The following is a 16,500-nucleotide window of genomic DNA, read 5'->3' as shown; positions in this document are numbered from 1 at the left end:
ATTGAAGGTGTATAGAGTTTAAAAACACAGTGGTGCACTTCCAGTATTACCACATGACATCACAAGGTGGCGTGGTTTATGTGTTAAACAAGTTTTTGATGAGGAAACATACCACCATAGATCAGTAAACAGCGTAACGTGGGCCCCTTTAATGTTCATTCCAAAAAGAGAACAGAACTTATTGCATAACTAAGACTTTAAATGTACAAATCGTCTGCTCTATACACACACTGGATGTACTAAGTAAACAGTCTAACAATAACTACTGTGAGTTATAGTTGTTTTAGCTTTATCTTCAACCAAGCAAACTCGTGTATCCATCGGACAGGAGCCATCTTGTCCATCTCCATTTTTCTCGCCAGGGTGCTTTGTTCTGGGGAATTTCAGGTGTGTTTTCTCAGACTTTTTGCTGACAGAAATCTGACCTACATTCGCCTTTGGCCCTTTTTAGACTTGGCTTAGAAATCCAGTAATTAAAAGTTTGCTAGTCCAGTCTTTTTTCAGTCCATTTGACCAATATATCCTTGGGCCGAATTGCTATAGTGTTCCTCCGCACAAATTAATGAATGGGTCTCTGTCCCTAGACGTAACAAACTCTGAGAGCACATAAAGATTACTGGTATATGAAGTGCTCTCTAAAAATACAGGGGAATTTAATATAAGTAATAGTAGAAGGAAATGAGTTCAGATGCAAGGTATGTCTTGGCTAAAAATACTGATGCTGAACCTGTATAAGTAAGAATGAATAAATAAATAAATAAATAAATAAATAAATAAATAAATGTGCACTATGTAACTTCTCTGATAGACGGTCCGCCACATGTCTCCATTGAGAGGAACTGCGTTGACAGGAATGTTCCGTAGTATGGCATTAAACTATCTTGCAAAACAGGCCTCTCCCCAGATCTGCATCGTAACTTGACCTGGTGGAGTTGCCTGCTGCTCTCTAGTGAGGCCATACACTTTTAATGCCACACTGTGAAACATTTTGGGCAAAGCAATAGCATCTCCATAGAGCGGAGGTGGAGTTTTGGGTTCGAGATGGACTTCAGTCACTATTTTTAGGACTTGAGGCTTGACTTGATAAAATGGGCTAAGACTTGGGACTCGACTTGGACTTGAAGGTCAGTGACTTGGGACTTGACTCAGACTTGAGGCCTGTGACTTGAGAAGACTTGATGCTTCTCCTAAAAAAATATATATTTTTAGAAAATACTTTTCTCTTTATAGTTGATAAATGCAGTGATTAATTTTACAAGAACAAACTGGAACATGTCCCTCCTACTTCTGTTTGTTATTTTGGACGTAACTGAAGTACTGTGATAGGTTTATCCTCAAATGTACTACAGTAATACACAGTACAATACAGTAAAACAGAGGGAACAACATAGCACATGATCTTTCATAACCATAATGACCTTCTGACCATAATAATTCATAGTAAGGTCAAAACGTTAAAAAGGAAAGATTTACATTTCTACAACTCTATAAATATTAATATAAATATACCATAACTTTTTAAGTACATTTAGCTTAAAATTCATATAAATTGCTAAAATCTAAACAAATTTTGGTACTTTGGTTTTAAAACTTGAAATGACTTGAAACTCAAAGCAGATGACATGGACTTGATGTGGACTTATGGGCAAGTGACTCAAGACTCCACTTGGACTTTCTTGTCTTTGAATTGGGACTTGAGTTGGACTTGAGGTCAAAGCCTTGAGACCTACTTGAGACTTGCAAAACAACGACATTGTCCCACCCCTGCCATAGAGACAAGCATGTGGCAGACCCTCCATGAAAATGTGACATAGTGCATCTTTAATTAAATACATATACTTACACTAAAACACATTTGAATTGTTGAATCACATGACTTCACAGACAACAGAGCGCCTCTTGTTTAACATACTGTCGGACCCTGCTCTCCACTTGTCCCTGGACTCCTGGATGCACTGGCTGTACCCCACTGCTTCCACTGAGCTCCTCTTCTGAACGCGATGCAGCAATATCCTATACACCCCGGTAATAGGACTCCGCAAATCCATGCTATTGTTTAACATATGCACTTTAGTCACGCCTAGATTTTCCAGTGCCGTTTTTACATTCAATTCATCAGAGCTGAGTAGATAGTTAGTGTTGTACAGGTTTAATGGTGTAGCGCTAACTGCTGGGTAGGCTTGAGGATATTCAATGCCTTTCAACCATTCACTAGCAATAATTAGAGGTAAACTTATTCGATCCACTGGTAGCTGTTTTAGTAGGCCTTTTATCACATCCTGACATGATTTGGGCACATGCGACGGTACGGCATAGGCGCCCTGTAAAATGCATTTCCTCAGCTTGCCAGTGTTGGTAGCTTTGAATGGCATAGTGGCAGTAACCATGAAGTATAAAAGTACACCCAGAGCCCAGAGATCTGCAGATTGGCCGTTGAATGCTCGGTTTTTGAACAACTCGGGGGCGGCGTATGGAGGAGAGCCACAGGAGGAGTGGAGGAGGTCAGATGGGTGGCACTCGGAGCTGAGGCCGAAGTCGCCCACTTTGATGCAGTAGGTGCTGGTGTAGAAAACGTTTTCTGCCTTCAGGTCTCTATGGACGATGTTGTTGTCATGCTGTGGAGAAAGCATGAGATGGAGGTTAGTGATAGTTTATGTTATTTTAAAATCTTTTGATCTTGTGTTAGTCATATTATTTTTAGAACTTAACATAACGTGAATGGAAAATGTGTCATTTTGATTTGGAGATGTTTGGACTGCTGAACTGTAACCCTCTGCTGGCAACAATGGGGAGTGCGACATGCTGAAATTGTGTATTAATTATTCAACTTTGAAAACAAACAAATAAATAAATATGTTTTTTAAAAGACCAAAATACACACTGACCAAGAATAAATTAAAAGAGATTCAGTAGTGATTTTTAAAGGATCCATATTATGCTATTTATTTGTTATAATGTTGTTCCCTCATCAAAATCTTACTTGGAGTTGTGTTTTGTTTCAGTCACACGTTTAACACAAAAAACCTTGCATATTTAGGCTGAGTTCTTCTCTCAAACTGAAAATACTTTCTTCCACCTTGTGATGTCATGCAGTAATACAGGTTTGCAGCCCTGGACTTGCCAATCTTTTTTAAACAAAAGGTAAACGATATAACTTTAAAACTACAGCTTCAAGACATAGAACATCGGTAGAACGAGGTAGAGTGTTTTGAGCCTAATAATGTATGTGTGATTAAAACACAACTCGAGGGATGGTTTTGATGAGGTAACAAAATATTGACATGGCCTAAAGCTCGCACTAGTCAATTTTGCATAATACAGGACCTTTAGGGTGAAACCTGTTAATTATTTCATTATTACTTAACAGTGACAGTTCTTTTCTTCCTTTTTAATAGTAATAATATTTATATAGCATGTTCCAAGATATCCAAAGTGCGTTACAGTACATTATTCATTCACTCCACACAAAGCTCTAGTCATTGCTAATTCTTACTGACATAGATTGAGCCCATGGTTATTATGTCTGAAGGCCACCCACATATGCTGAACAGACTAACCCTGATATAGCATTCCTGAGGCGCCATGGCTAAGTAAAGAGAGTCTACATTCAGATAAAAACATATCCACTCAAAATGTATTGTTTCTGTCATAACATAAGTCGAGGTCATTCTCCTATAGTTAGTTGGAAGTACACTTGCGCGGTCATAAATTACTCTGTTCTGTAAAGTGAACCATGCTACTTACATATGGGGCTCAAATGTCATCAACTTCACATACGTGCACTGACATAGATTTAATAAACACAGCACTGAATGTCCTTCTATGGTAAAATGGCTACAGGGCAAAGTTCCAAAAAAAAAAAAAAAAGTCACATCTATAGATTTTATAAGACCATGACAACTACAATGCATATTTTTGCGACGCCCTGTGAGGTGACGGCTTTTGTGATACAAAATAGATTTAAACAGCACATTTTCAGGAGCCTGTGATCCAATTTAAAGCATTAGAGACTTGTTTATCATCATAAAATCAGCTCACCTGTTGTGCAAAGTATCAATTGGACCATGACAAAAAAAAATAAATAGGCCTAAATGTTTTTATAGTAAACATTATTGGTGATAAATTACACTGATTTTGCATTCGTAATCCCAGTCACTTTACCATGTGTTTGAGTGCGGAGATGATTTGAGAGAACACCAGTTTGCTCTCCAGGTCTGAGAGGCGCCCCCTGGTGGTGATGCGTGAGAATAGCTCCCCTCCGCTGGCGTACTCCATCACCAGATACAGCCTCTTGAATGTGTCTATGACTTCATACAAACGTACGATGTTCGGGTGGGACAGTTTCTCCATACACGAGATCTCTGAGTCAAAAAGGACATGTGACTTCTTATCCAGACGAGACTTATCTAGGATCTTTATTGCCACTCTCTCTGTGAAATACATATAAAACAAATGAGTAAATTATTAAAAAACATATTATGCTTGCAGGCATTTAATATCATTGTCCCATCTTTCTGACAATATCTCTTATTGAACACATGCATTAATAAAAATAAGCAATAAGTATACCCACAGGTGAATTTGCTTGCAGGGAATCTTATACTGTTCAAATTACAATAAAATCTATACGTTAAACATAAATTACACAATCTATATCTATAGTAGTTATTATAATGAATTACAACTAAGTCTCCTATATGGGCAGTGGAGACAAAGAGACAAAGTGAATGGACATGCAATGGTCTATAAGAAGGATTAAGTCCTCTTTAGTGCAGCACGTGCAGCTCCCCAGACTGGATTAAGTCTGTCATATAAATGTCATATAGATGTCAATGTCAACTAAGTGCAACATGGGTCAGTCTAAATCTTAATATACATAAAGAATCTTAATATACTTAAAGAGCTATCCAAGCATTTTTTTTTTTTTTTTTTACAATAATGTTTGCTATGCCAAGACTAATCCAGAGTTCAAGATTTAGACTTTTTTTTTTTTTTAAGAAATACAAGATTGTAGTAATACAGATTTAAAACTAATATATAAGTAGACACACATAAATTGATCATATACAAAATGTCTCTTATGTCTCTAATAATACATTAGTCTTATACAGCACTTTTCCAGACACTCAAAGTCACTTTACAAATTGGTGCATTATTAATTCACTCGATACTTGTTACTATAGGCACTGCTGCCCTGGGGCAGACTGCACCATTGGTCCCATCCACCATCACCACTCTTTAAAAAAAAAGAAAATCGATGGTGGTGTAAGAACCTTTTTGTTTTTATTTGAAAAACCTTCTCACATCAAGACCCAATAAACTTATTATTTCTTCATATGTGGATTATTTATAATACAACATATTACATACCTTAAAATGGCAAAAATGTATATGTCTATATATAAACATAAAAAAAGGTATTTGCCTCTGACCTTTAGTCACCACGTGCATGCCCAGTCTGACAGAAGAGAAGTTTCCAGTTCCGATCTCTCCTCTGAGCTCGTAGAGTCCCACACGGCGCCCAAATGTCACCTCCTCCATGACCCTCTCGCTGTGAGTGAGCTCATAACAGGCCTGTCCGAAGACTGTGGAGCGCAGGGCGTCCTCCTCCTTGCCTCCACTCACCCCTTTTAAAGACTGGGATTTTTCTCTTCTCAGTTTTGGAGAGTTCTCACTGAAAATGCTGTCTTGGCATGGAGGAGGTTTGAGATGGGCCCCTGAAATAAGAAGAAATGAATTTCAAATCCTTGTAAAGTCAATACTTCAAGAAAGGTTGAAAAAATGTGGAGTCTCTTATTACATTTTGTCAGACAGCTCTCAAAAAAGAATATTAAAAACATATATAAAAAAAAAATATACATCTAATGGTTCATAAATTCCCAAATTAAATGTAAATCTTTAGCTTACATTTTGCTTACATTTTATGACAACTAAACCCAATTTTAAATGAGGAAAGCATCTAAAAAAAAGCTGAGACCAGGACAATAGGACTGGAAAAGAAAGTTTTATCATATGTTGCTAATTAAGGAATTAGCAAAGTGCTACAATTAATTTCTTTCAGGCAAATAATTGTAAGGATGTTTCCCCACTGAAAATATATAATAGTTGTTTAATTGCTATGGTGACATAGGACTGCTGCCATAACCCACAAATAGGTTTTGGGTTTGATCTTCTGGTCACTCCGGCCTTTCTGTGAGGAGCTTGTTGTGAGTCTGGATGGGTTTCGTCTGGGCTCTCCAGTTTCCCAGATCAACCCAAAACAGTCCAGTTAAGTTAGTCCTGATGAAACCAGCAACAAGATCATGGAGATGGGTCCCAGAGCACTACACTGCAGTGCTTACTGTTACTAAAGAGATGATGCCCCAACAGCATTAAAGGCTGGGTCAAATACAGAGGACAAATTTCCCTACAGGGACAATAAAATATTTTATATATAGTATTTGTGTTATGTTTTATGTGCATACAGTGTATTTCAAAACTTATTTGAAAATGCCATCAAAATTATATATAATTAGATTTTTCATTGTGGTATAATAATACCTGTGCTGATGACACTGAACTATAAAATCAGCAAATATATACATTTTGTTGTGTTTCTACATCCTTAATGTATGGCTGAACATAGTTTTTAGTAAATCCACATTGTTACTGTTTGAATACTCACATGTTTTGCCTCTGATGCTCCTCTTTGCCTTTTCAGTGTTAACAATATTATGTCTGCTTTTCAAGTACATGATTCCTGTGCCGTATTGTTGTTGAAGTTTTCACTTGATTTCAATTCTAAAAAACAAAATTGTCCATAAAGGTTTTGTAAAACAGATGTATAAATGAGTATTCCTCCAGTATTGGTCCAGATGTGAGGTAGCTGTCTCTCGGTCTGGTCTCAGGACTGGGGTAATCCTGACTGTGATCCTGGAGCTGTGGACTCCTCCCTGAAACAGCAGATTAGGATCATGATACGATCTCCACATGTCATCACAAAAGGGTCAACGGGCTTAACACTGGGAGCCCACATATTATGAAGTAGCATTATTTCTGCATTGAACTGTCTGTTTTTATTACATACCTTCATACAAACTAAAAATGTATAGTGTTAGCATTTGTTTAGATATAATTCATATTTTGCATCAGTCAGTAAATAAATAATGAATTTACACATGGAATACATTCTGCTATTGAACACATTTTTGCATTTTACCGTGAGAGTAGAATAGAGAGAATAGAATATATTTCAGTATGTTTTATATATTTTGCTGTGCATGATAATCATATTTTAGGAGGTGAATAAAAACCTAACTAAAAAGTAAATTTTTTTTCTGTATTTCTGTATGTTAGCACAGTCATATGAAATTGTGAATTTTAAGTAACACCATTAAGAATTTACATTAAAACATTTTTTCCAATGCCATTAAAGTATTCCCACACATTAAAAAATGTGTGACAGTTGATTCAAGATAACATGAGTGAGTTTTGGTTTTGCCTGGCAAGTCCAGAAGGATTATTTCACTGTATTTGAAAATGTATGTGTTTATAAAATGTATATTCCTTTCTGATGACAATCTACATCTAAACTGTCTAATGTGTGTCGCCTGTAATGGCTGCAGTGAAGTGTGGAGTCTGGTGCAGGAGGCCAGAGGAGACGTCCTGCTCACACTGACCCAGACAGAGCAGAGACAGAGACAGACAGTTCTCAGGGGCTAGACTCAGTGTCTGTACCACACCTGCCCCACCGAGCATCGCGGAGGATTGTCTATGATCTCATCATCATAAGCTCCATGGCCCACTGAGTCTAATACTGAGATTAACATGATCACACGGACACGTGCATCACTGCCAGAGAGCTAGGACAGATTTAAATAGGGCTGTTTAATGTTGGTGTTATCAGGTGCTATCAGACTTTAGAAGAAGGTAGAAAATAGCTAGAGATAAAGCTATGATAGTAACAGTTATAGGATTAAATAGAAACAAATGGAACAGAAACAAAAACACTGGATGTCAGTGTAATCCCTCAGTAATCCAAGTAGGATCCATAGCATTGTTAAAGAAACACTGGAAGGAAGAAAGTAATCACCTATAGCCTCAGATATCTCGGTTTCACTAATAATGTTTTTCACACGATCACATGTTCTCCATCAGTAACATTTCCCTAATCAAATTACCCAAAATATTGAGAGTAAACATGACTTTTGAAAAGATTTGTTTTGGCTAAATTACAGAGGCAGGGATCAGCTATAGAAACCGGAGAGGTCACACCTTGGTTAAAGAGTGCAGCCTGAGGCTGACGACCGTCTGAACGATGATCCTCCTAATCCAGAGAAAATGAGGATCACATTAACACTTCAAACACAAACATGCAAAAGACCAGGGCCAGCAATCAACAACTGCTTTGATTTGGACAGATTTCTATCTTTATACTCTCAGGCAAATGTTTCTATTGATTTTCTCTAGATTGTTCTATTAAGTCATTCATATCAAGGTGCTATTTGAATAAATGTGAAAGTGTACGTATTCAAATAGAATCTTGAGCTAGTACAACAAAAGTTTAATTTACAAATCATCTGTTTGACTGTCTGCAGCTAAAAAGCGAAAGTCTTGCTGAACCTTGCTGAAAATTGCCATGCTGTGGCCATTTGTCCCCTGTAGAATAAACAGAAAGGTGATGCTCTTTTCTCTCGCGCTGCTCTGGCTCTGTGCTGTTATTGTTGTCTTGTTTTAGTGGAGGTGCTAAACACCGTCCCCCTGAGATAAAAGATGATTAATGCTAAGAATGTGACACGTTAATGGCCCCAAGCCGCTCCAGCCTCATTCTGCTCAGAGCTGCAGAGCCTTTGAAGTGCTGTCTCCTTTAAATGGTATTCAACATGGAAATTTGATTATCCTCCTCACCTCTTCCAGAGACATTGGGCCTGAAGAGGATCCCATATAAATATCCCAGTCGTCAGAGGAGCACAGTCACACTCAGGTCTAGCTCAAACTCAGGACTAACCCAAAACTAAACCAGGATTTACAGCATGGACCCACTCTGGACCTGTCTGCTCTTGTCTGCTCTCTACATCACCTGTAAGTACTGCTGCTGTTTGTTCTGCTGGGATACACATACAGTCTGTTTACAGAGACAGGGGGAACTTAGTAACATCCTCTTTAAATAATGTTATCCTGTGTTTTAGCCTGTGCTCCCACCTGTATCCTGTGGGCTACAGCATTTGTTAGTCATTTATTTCCTGGGCTAACAACTCACATTGCTTAAATATCTTCTAATGGCCTTTACAATAATTTTGTCTACAATAATTTTACAATTCAGTGTATCTTAATTTGGATGTAATAACATGTAGCATCAGTAATGATACATTTTATTTATTTTGTATATGTTTACTTACAGTCATGTGTTGATAATTTGCCCTCCATTGTGTCTTCCAGTGCCTGGAGTGTGGAGCAAACACATTGATCACAGAAATCTGTTCACTCAGAGAATCTGCTGCAAGAGACAGAGCCACTTTGTTTACATTGGTCAAGGTAAATTAGTCACTATTTATGAAACAGTTATTAGGAAGAAGGTATTTCATCACACAGTAGATCTGGCAAGTAAATGCATTATATTGTTTAGCTCTATGATACACTGGCTCAGTAAACATATACCCATGGACACAATTTAGTCAGAAATACAATGTATTCATTTTCTCCTTAGATATTTCCGGGGCTCCTGTGAACGTGGACGTGGGCACGTGCAGGCCGCACTGTGGAGGAGCTCCCCGGGCCAATGACGCGCCTCAGAGAGACTACTCCAGACACCCGTCCATGCTGGACTTCATCAGGAGCAAAAAGGTCAGGACATGCACTACCTCGTAATACCACACGAAGACGCTATAGCGCTGTAAACATTATTACACTGGGGTGCAAACTTTTGTGTCGATTACAACAAAATCTTTGGAATTGTGCGTATCGATTTAGTTTGTTTTGCAGGCCTTCAAGTTGATATAAATTAGTCTACATTTTGTAAATAAATGTTCACTGACGTTATACCATACATATCTGCGTTATAAACATACATTTAGATGTGACTGACATGGATAATTTTTACTTGCAGCAGAGGACGCGCGTGGCTACGGTTCCGTACAGCCCGGAGCAGAAGCAGCTGCCCTCGTGCGGCCTGGACCAGGTGTGCGAGCCCACCGGAATGCGCGTGGAGCGGGTGCTGCTGTTCGAGGGTCCGCGGGAGGTGGAGGTCATCGAGGATTGTCACTGTGAGGTCAAACTGACACAGTGCCTGCGCGTGCCTGCGCTCAGGACGTACTACGCAGAGACTCCGTATGAAACTGTCATTGACGTGGGAGGGTGCTCCAGGTCCAAAGGCGCGCCAGGTGAGTCTCCTTTAGACCTGTGGTAAAAAATATCATGAATACGCGCTGCCTGACGCTTCATGAACAGCAGTAAACAACACAGGACATCAAAGAGCTACCACTATACCATCCTACCATACAGAATAAGGACTCATGTAGTTAGCAAAAGATTAGATAATATAATGTAGTAGAGGTTGGTTTCAATTAAAATCATGTACAAATATGTGAAATCACTAGTTTCTGATTTATCTTTCACTGATCTGAGTTTAAAATAACCTGAGTTCCTGTTGCTCCACAGAGGGTTTCTCGTGCGTACCCACTCAGTTTGACTCTGCGCTGGTGGAGACCCCAAACAAAGTGGAGGTGATTCAGACGGTGGAGGTGTGTGAGCTGAAGGAGAGCTGCTACAGAGTCCCTCATGTGGAGTATTACTATGAGACTGTGCAGCACGAAGACGGGGTCAAAGAGGAGAGACTCAAGGTGTGTACCACAATACCACCGTGCATATCATATCATATATGCACACAGCACAGCATTTTAATAGCTTGACTCACATGCAGAGGAGCCTGATTAGCATGGCTGTCTGAGTACTAGAGTCATTTAAATGGTGACATTCACACCTGCTTTTGTGTCGAGGTGAGAGGAAGTAGGCTCAGCTGGGGGCACACTGTAATGAAGTGTCTTTATTCATCAAACACTTTTGTGGAAGACACCACTTAATCACAGCTTTCACTGAGCAGTCTGGCACCGCACAGTCTGGCCCAGCCTTTATTATGCAGAGGTGTCCGTGCATCCAAATACACAATAAGGGTTTGTCTAGTGACAGAGACCCCCATTCTTAGTCAACTTATAAACAAAGTGACTATATTATGACCCAATTCCGTATAAACTAGTATAATCTGTATTACATAAGTATTATATATGGTTCTGAATAAACTACAGTTCTAGATAGTTCTATCATTTATAATGTGAAATCAAATGGTGGTCTGCAGATGTGGGCCCAAGGCAGCTGGTGGCCCTAAACTAGATAAATACATGCGGCCTGCTGAGCTCATGGCACTTTCTCTGTTTTGCAAATGTTTCAGGAAATAGATGTGGGCAGATGCTTGGGAGGCTGCTCATCAGGAAACCGCTGTCTTCTCAGGTAAGTAACAGACAGAGCACCGTCCCCCAAGTCTCATGACAATTACCCGCCATTCTCGACACCTTCAGCAGTGTTGATCTTTACTGACCAAATGTTCATTTTATGGCCCCTACACTTCTTATACAAACACAGCTTTAAATGTGAAGACATTAGTCTTTTATATTTGTTTATTATACACTACATTTTGTTGATGTAATCAGAGAAAGGACTAAATGACACATAAGACACAATGTATTCCAACATTGTATTAAATGTGTTATTCTGTGTTACAGGAGTCCATCAGACCCTGCGATCTGTCACTTGTGGGCAGAGCGTCAGTCGAGCTCCTGTGTGCCTCAGGGATACGAGAGTCACAGCTTCATGAACCAGTATGGACAGATACGCACTGTGCTCTCCATCAGCTCCTGTCTGTGCCAAGAGTGAACACTGAACATGGACCAAAACCCCTCCCTGTACAAAGACTTTGAACAAGGAATGTGGCTGCAGACCACATGTCCCTTAACACTTTATAGATTTACTAAATTACTATTGTATTATATGTAATATATGTAAAAAGAATATTTTGTAAATAAAATTATAGTACACACCTTCCTCCTCTTTTTTCTCTAATGCTCTAAGATTTGTTGGTAAATCAAATACATATGTCTAGTATCACTAAATACAGAATTCAATTCACTATAAAAGATGATAGATTTTTCTTTTCACATATAGTATTAAAACTAGTGCTGAATAGCATCGTGTATTTGACATCTTATTGTTTGGTTTGCACATTCAGAAGTCATTATAGGACTCAAAGCCCAACTATTGCTAAAAGAAATTTCCAGAAAATAATCAAGTCAAATTTACCTGGATATGTGGCATTTAAGATATCTGCATGATTACATGGAAATAAAAAGTTAAAAACACATTCTCCTTTGAGATAAACAAGTTTTCTCCCATACTGGAAATAAAATATAGTTATAAGAACAGCATTTCCATGGAAAAAAGCAGGCTCGTGGTGATATATACTCACTATTTTTATTTTATTTCCATGCAATAAACACACAATGAAAAAACAAACAAGCAGTGGCTTTAAGGAAAGTTTAGACATTGTTCACAGAGTACCAAGATGAGAGGATACCTTCAGATCGAGTGAGAACAACAATTATAAAGAACTATCAAATCAAAAGATGGAATTATTATTTTAAGATGCATTTTAGTGCATATGTACATACAATTACATATACAGGCTGGCTGTATATATTTATGGTCACTAGTATTATCCACTGAATGTCAAGTTTAGTAAAACTAGCTTGAAATAAAAAATAAAACACACTGCGTAATTTGATTCAGTACGCCTATGTAAAGACAAAATATCACATTAAGACTTTTGTTCATCTCAAACCTATTTTTGAAAAATCACGTGAAGACGTTGGCATAAAACGAATTGTTCAGACTTGAATCGTTTACGGTCCTTTGAAACAATACACGTGCAAGTCATTCGTATAGCCTCCTTTTGATATTAACGTGCGAAACAACAAGGCTGTGTTTCTTCTGTCATCTGAACAACAGAAACTCTGTGATCTGTTTTTATGGTCCACTACAAACTCACTTTGATCTCTGAAGCGACGGAACAAACTTTTCTTTAGTTTCAGTTTGACTTTCGCGTGTGCGTAATTGTGCGTAAAGATCAAATGAAAATAATTACGCACGGACATAAAAAACGCATTGTAACAAATATCAGATGGATTTGTCTTCAGATGTTATTTTATTTGTTGTATCGTTCTGTTATAATACATACTGAGCATTTATATACGTAATATACATTATGACATGCTATATTGACAGAAACATCAGCAAAGGCATAGCACATAAGTGTGAGGGGATCTGGCCAAAAATTAAGCCAAGATTTGATGATTATCCAGCTGTAATTGCATAAGCACATATGCAAATCTGAAAGTGTAGACGTTGACACCAGACTTTTCTTGGTTGTAATTGGTTTTCACCTTTGTCTCTGTTTCCATTATTTTAATTTAATGGATTCATTCAGCGGCAGTTAACCTCCCACTGAGCGCCCACTTCCTATGCACAGACAGATTCCAGGGTCAGTTCTGGAGTATTTTCCAGTAAATTGAAGAAAAGAATTTAGTGTAAGGATGTTTCCAATCATGTGCATGTGCACATTTTTGTTACACACTTGATTTAGTTGATTTGGACCTCCTTGCCAGACGTGGGGGACAATGGGCTTGAGTACACGGGGTTCACACCTTGTTAACACCGCCATTAGCTCCTTTACATTCCCTGATTGGTGATTTACATTTGCGACCAAATAGCATCTTTACTGCTGTTTACCAAAGGCTCTGAGGCCATTGAGGACCCACCATCGCCATTTGATATAAAAAGTGGAGCATCTTCAGTCACCAGTCACACCAGCTTTGAGCAGCAGACCGACTGTGAACCAGGACTACAGCCAGCTCGGATATGTTTCTCTTGTTGATCTTCGGTTCTTTGCTGTTCTCCGCCGCGGCACGACCCACACCAAATTATCTGGAAAACCCGTACAGCGGGGAAAATGAGACAGAGGACCCAGAAGAAATGAGATCCGCCGCTATTAAACGACTTTTGGAAGTTTTTGGGATGGAAGACACCCCTTCCATCCACGGACACAAGCAGGCTCCTCAGTACATGCTCGACCTGTACAACACTGTGGCGGATGTGGATGGCGTTACCAAGGACCCGTATCTTCTGGAGGGAAATACAGTCCGCAGCTTCTTCGACAAATGTAAGTGAGAATTTTAAACTTTATAGAATTAAGTAGCTGTCTTTGTCTAGTTGTAGCCGTATCTGATATTTTGTTGATCCTATTGCAGTGCGCAGTGAGCAAGTGGAGTTTAGCTTCAACTTGTCCACAGTGTCCAGGGAAGAGAAGATTCTTACAGCAGAGCTACATCTGTTCAAACTACGACCACAAGCCACTCTCGCCTTCAATAGACACCATTTCTGCCAGGTATGGACAAAAACATCATGCACATTATATAGATTTTTTGCAGGTTCTGTGTATAAAACTTCCAAAATTGTATTCCATATTTTTTAAGGTTAAAAGAAAAAAATATCTACTGAAATGTTTATTCATTTAAGTATATACATTTGGCTTATCAAGTCAATAGCAGCATTAGAAAAATACATGGTAAATAAATATTTTATACTTTTGGATTCAGGTCAGTGTCTATCAAGTGCTAGACACCAGCAAAACCAACAGCACACAAGACAGGAAACTCCTGTCTTCTCGGCTTATCCCAGTACACTCCACTGGATGGGAGGTGTTCACCATCAGTCAAGCAGTAAGTACAATTCCACTGACTACTGTTACTACAAAAAATACAGTATACTCTATGAAACTCAATGAACAATCTCTATGTTGTTTTCATCTAGGTTCGCTCCTGGATGATGGATGAAGGCAGTAACCTGGGTCTGCATGTGGTGGTCCGGACACTAGGCGGCAGTCCGATCGACATGAAGCTGATGCGATTTGCTTCAGGAAGAAACCATCACCAGAGCAAGCAGCCCATGTTAGTGCTTTTCACCGATGATGGGCGCAGATCCACCAGTCTAGAAAGCAGAGGTAAGATCTTAAAAGATCATTACTGTACATGAACTTAGTTTTAGTTTTTAACAATTTAGATGTAGTATCTAGATGTATTCAGAAGGGATATAACAATAACCAAAATATTGTGATATCATATCATCAAAAGTCTCACAATAATATCCTTGGCCATCACAATATATTGAATTAAAAGTTTCTTTGCTCAAATTCATTGTTGGTGGTGATGGTGCACCAACAGCTAAAAAACAGAGAGAACTACATAGACCATGATCCTTTGCTTTGTTTCAGTCCAATCTACATGCTGAAATAACTCTTATTAAGCACTTTTAAATCTTATTCTTAAATCATTATTTGGATTATGATGAGAGAAAAGTACCATAGTCACAATTTTGATAAATATTGTACCTTGACATGTATGTTGTAAAAATATCTTATCGAGAGATTTAGATATCATTACATCTCAATTATTAGTACGGTTTTAGTTATAAGTTTATCATTAAAAGATTGATTATCACTGAAGCTTTTAATACTGTAGAGTACAATTTAAGCTTTATAATATGTATGTATGGTGTGATGATATGATTATATAACATTTTAGCTTCACTTGGCCCTATTATTGTTTGTCAGTAAATATACCATTTAATTACCATTATTATATAAGAAATCCTTACCTATTGTGTAGTTGTTAGTTAACTTAGTCCACATTTTTGTGCAATGACCTAAAAACAAGCTAAACCTATATGAATCACATCCTGTATCCAATTACCATGGGAATACATGTTCTAACCACAAGCTATATCTTTCTCTTTAGATTTCGATGACAACGCAGCCACTTCCAACCTTCCTCGGTCCTTCATGTCCAGCTCCACCTCTAGAATCGCCCGCTCTGTGGACTACTCGGAGGAGGATGGTGCACCCACGCCCTGCCAACGCCACCCTCTCTACGTCGACTTTGAGGAGATCGGTTGGTCTGGCTGGATCATTTCTCCTCGTGGATACAACGCCTACCATTGCAAAGGCTCCTGCCCGTTCCCCTTGGGCCAGAACATGCGCCCCACCAACCACGCCACCGTTCAGTCCATTATCAATGCCCTCAAGTTGCTCAAAGGAGTAGAAACGCCTTGCTGTGTGCCCGATAAGCTGTTTTCTATCAACCTGCTCTACTTTGATGACGATGAAAATGTAGTGCTAAAACAGTACAATGATATGGTGGCAGGAAGCTGTGGATGCCATTAACACCAGTGGTTATATGGGCCAAATATGGACGTTGTATTATATGTATATATCCATAAATTCTAATATATGGCAGTGATGGAAGGGCTGTAATAGATGTAAATATGTAAATTTTATGTTCACAATTAGAATAAATGGTACTAATGTGTTAAATAATGTTTTGGATTTATTTCTAATTTATGTGGTAAAATGGGCTAGTCTTA

General features: G+C 38.6%; 3 protein-coding genes across 3 annotated transcripts; 2 read left to right on the top strand and 1 right to left on the bottom strand.

Moving 5' to 3' along the window:
- Positions 1–1,843: 1,843 nt before the first annotated feature.
- On the bottom strand, positions 1,844–7,056 carry LOC110164159 (serine/threonine-protein kinase NIM1-like). Its single transcript, XM_020929194.2, has 4 exons — positions 6,665–7,056; positions 5,433–5,717; positions 4,162–4,430; positions 1,844–2,615 (listed from the first exon to the last, which is right to left on the bottom strand). Exons 1-4 carry the CDS (start codon positions 6,732–6,734, stop codon positions 1,869–1,871), a joined length of 1,371 nt encoding a protein of 456 aa, XP_020784853.1. The 5' UTR covers positions 6,735–7,056; the 3' UTR covers positions 1,844–1,868.
- Positions 7,057–9,011: 1,955 nt separating this feature from the next.
- On the top strand, positions 9,012–11,922 carry pnhd (pinhead). The gene is made up of 7 exons (XM_055151359.1): positions 9,012–9,060; positions 9,418–9,513; positions 9,686–9,842; positions 10,117–10,358; positions 10,636–10,817; positions 11,423–11,481; positions 11,754–11,922. Exons 1-7 carry the CDS (start codon positions 9,012–9,014, stop codon positions 11,902–11,904), a joined length of 936 nt encoding a protein of 311 aa, XP_055007334.1. The 3' UTR covers positions 11,905–11,922.
- A 2,019-nt stretch (positions 11,923–13,941) lies between these two features.
- Positions 13,942–16,300, top strand: LOC110164114 (bone morphogenetic protein 2-like). Its single transcript, XM_020929141.2, has 5 exons — positions 13,942–14,242; positions 14,331–14,467; positions 14,679–14,801; positions 14,893–15,082; positions 15,876–16,300. Exons 1-5 carry the CDS (start codon positions 13,942–13,944, stop codon positions 16,298–16,300), a joined length of 1,176 nt encoding a protein of 391 aa, XP_020784800.2.
- Positions 16,301–16,500: the final 200 nt, after the last annotated feature.

This window comes from Boleophthalmus pectinirostris, unplaced genomic scaffold (genome assembly GCF_026225935.1).
Source record: "Boleophthalmus pectinirostris isolate CB_2022bp ecotype Guang Dong unplaced genomic scaffold, ASM2622593v1 HiC_scaffold_16, whole genome shotgun sequence".
Classification (NCBI taxonomy): domain Eukaryota; kingdom Metazoa; phylum Chordata; class Actinopteri; order Gobiiformes; family Gobiidae; genus Boleophthalmus; species Boleophthalmus pectinirostris.
Note: the sequence above shows the minus strand (reverse complement) of the source record. Positions and strands in the feature narration are given on the sequence as shown.

Coding starts and splice junctions, on each gene's coding strand:
- LOC110164159 (XM_020929194.2), bottom strand. CDS start 6,734: ATGTACTTGAAAAGCAGACATAATATTGTTAACACTGAAAAGGCAAAG. Junction 5,718..6,664: donor GAGCATCAGAGGCAAAACAT/GTGAGTATTCAA, acceptor TTCTTATTTCAG/GGGCCCATCTCAAACCTCCT. Junction 4,431..5,432: donor CATGCACGTGGTGACTAAAG/GTCAGAGGCAAA, acceptor TGTATTTCACAG/AGAGAGTGGCAATAAAGATC.
- pnhd (XM_055151359.1), top strand. CDS start 9,012: ATGGACCCACTCTGGACCTGTCTGCTCTTGTCTGCTCTCTACATCACC. Junction 9,061..9,417: donor GTCTGCTCTCTACATCACCT/GTAAGTACTGCT, acceptor TGTGTCTTCCAG/TGCCTGGAGTGTGGAGCAAA. Junction 9,843..10,116: donor GTCAGGACATGCACTACCTC/GTAATACCACAC, acceptor GGTTCCGTACAG/CCCGGAGCAGAAGCAGCTGC.
- LOC110164114 (XM_020929141.2), top strand. CDS start 13,942: ATGTTTCTCTTGTTGATCTTCGGTTCTTTGCTGTTCTCCGCCGCGGCA. Junction 14,468..14,678: donor ATAGACACCATTTCTGCCAG/GTATGGACAAAA, acceptor TTTTGGATTCAG/GTCAGTGTCTATCAAGTGCT. Junction 15,083..15,875: donor CACCAGTCTAGAAAGCAGAG/GTAAGATCTTAA, acceptor CTTTCTCTTTAG/ATTTCGATGACAACGCAGCC.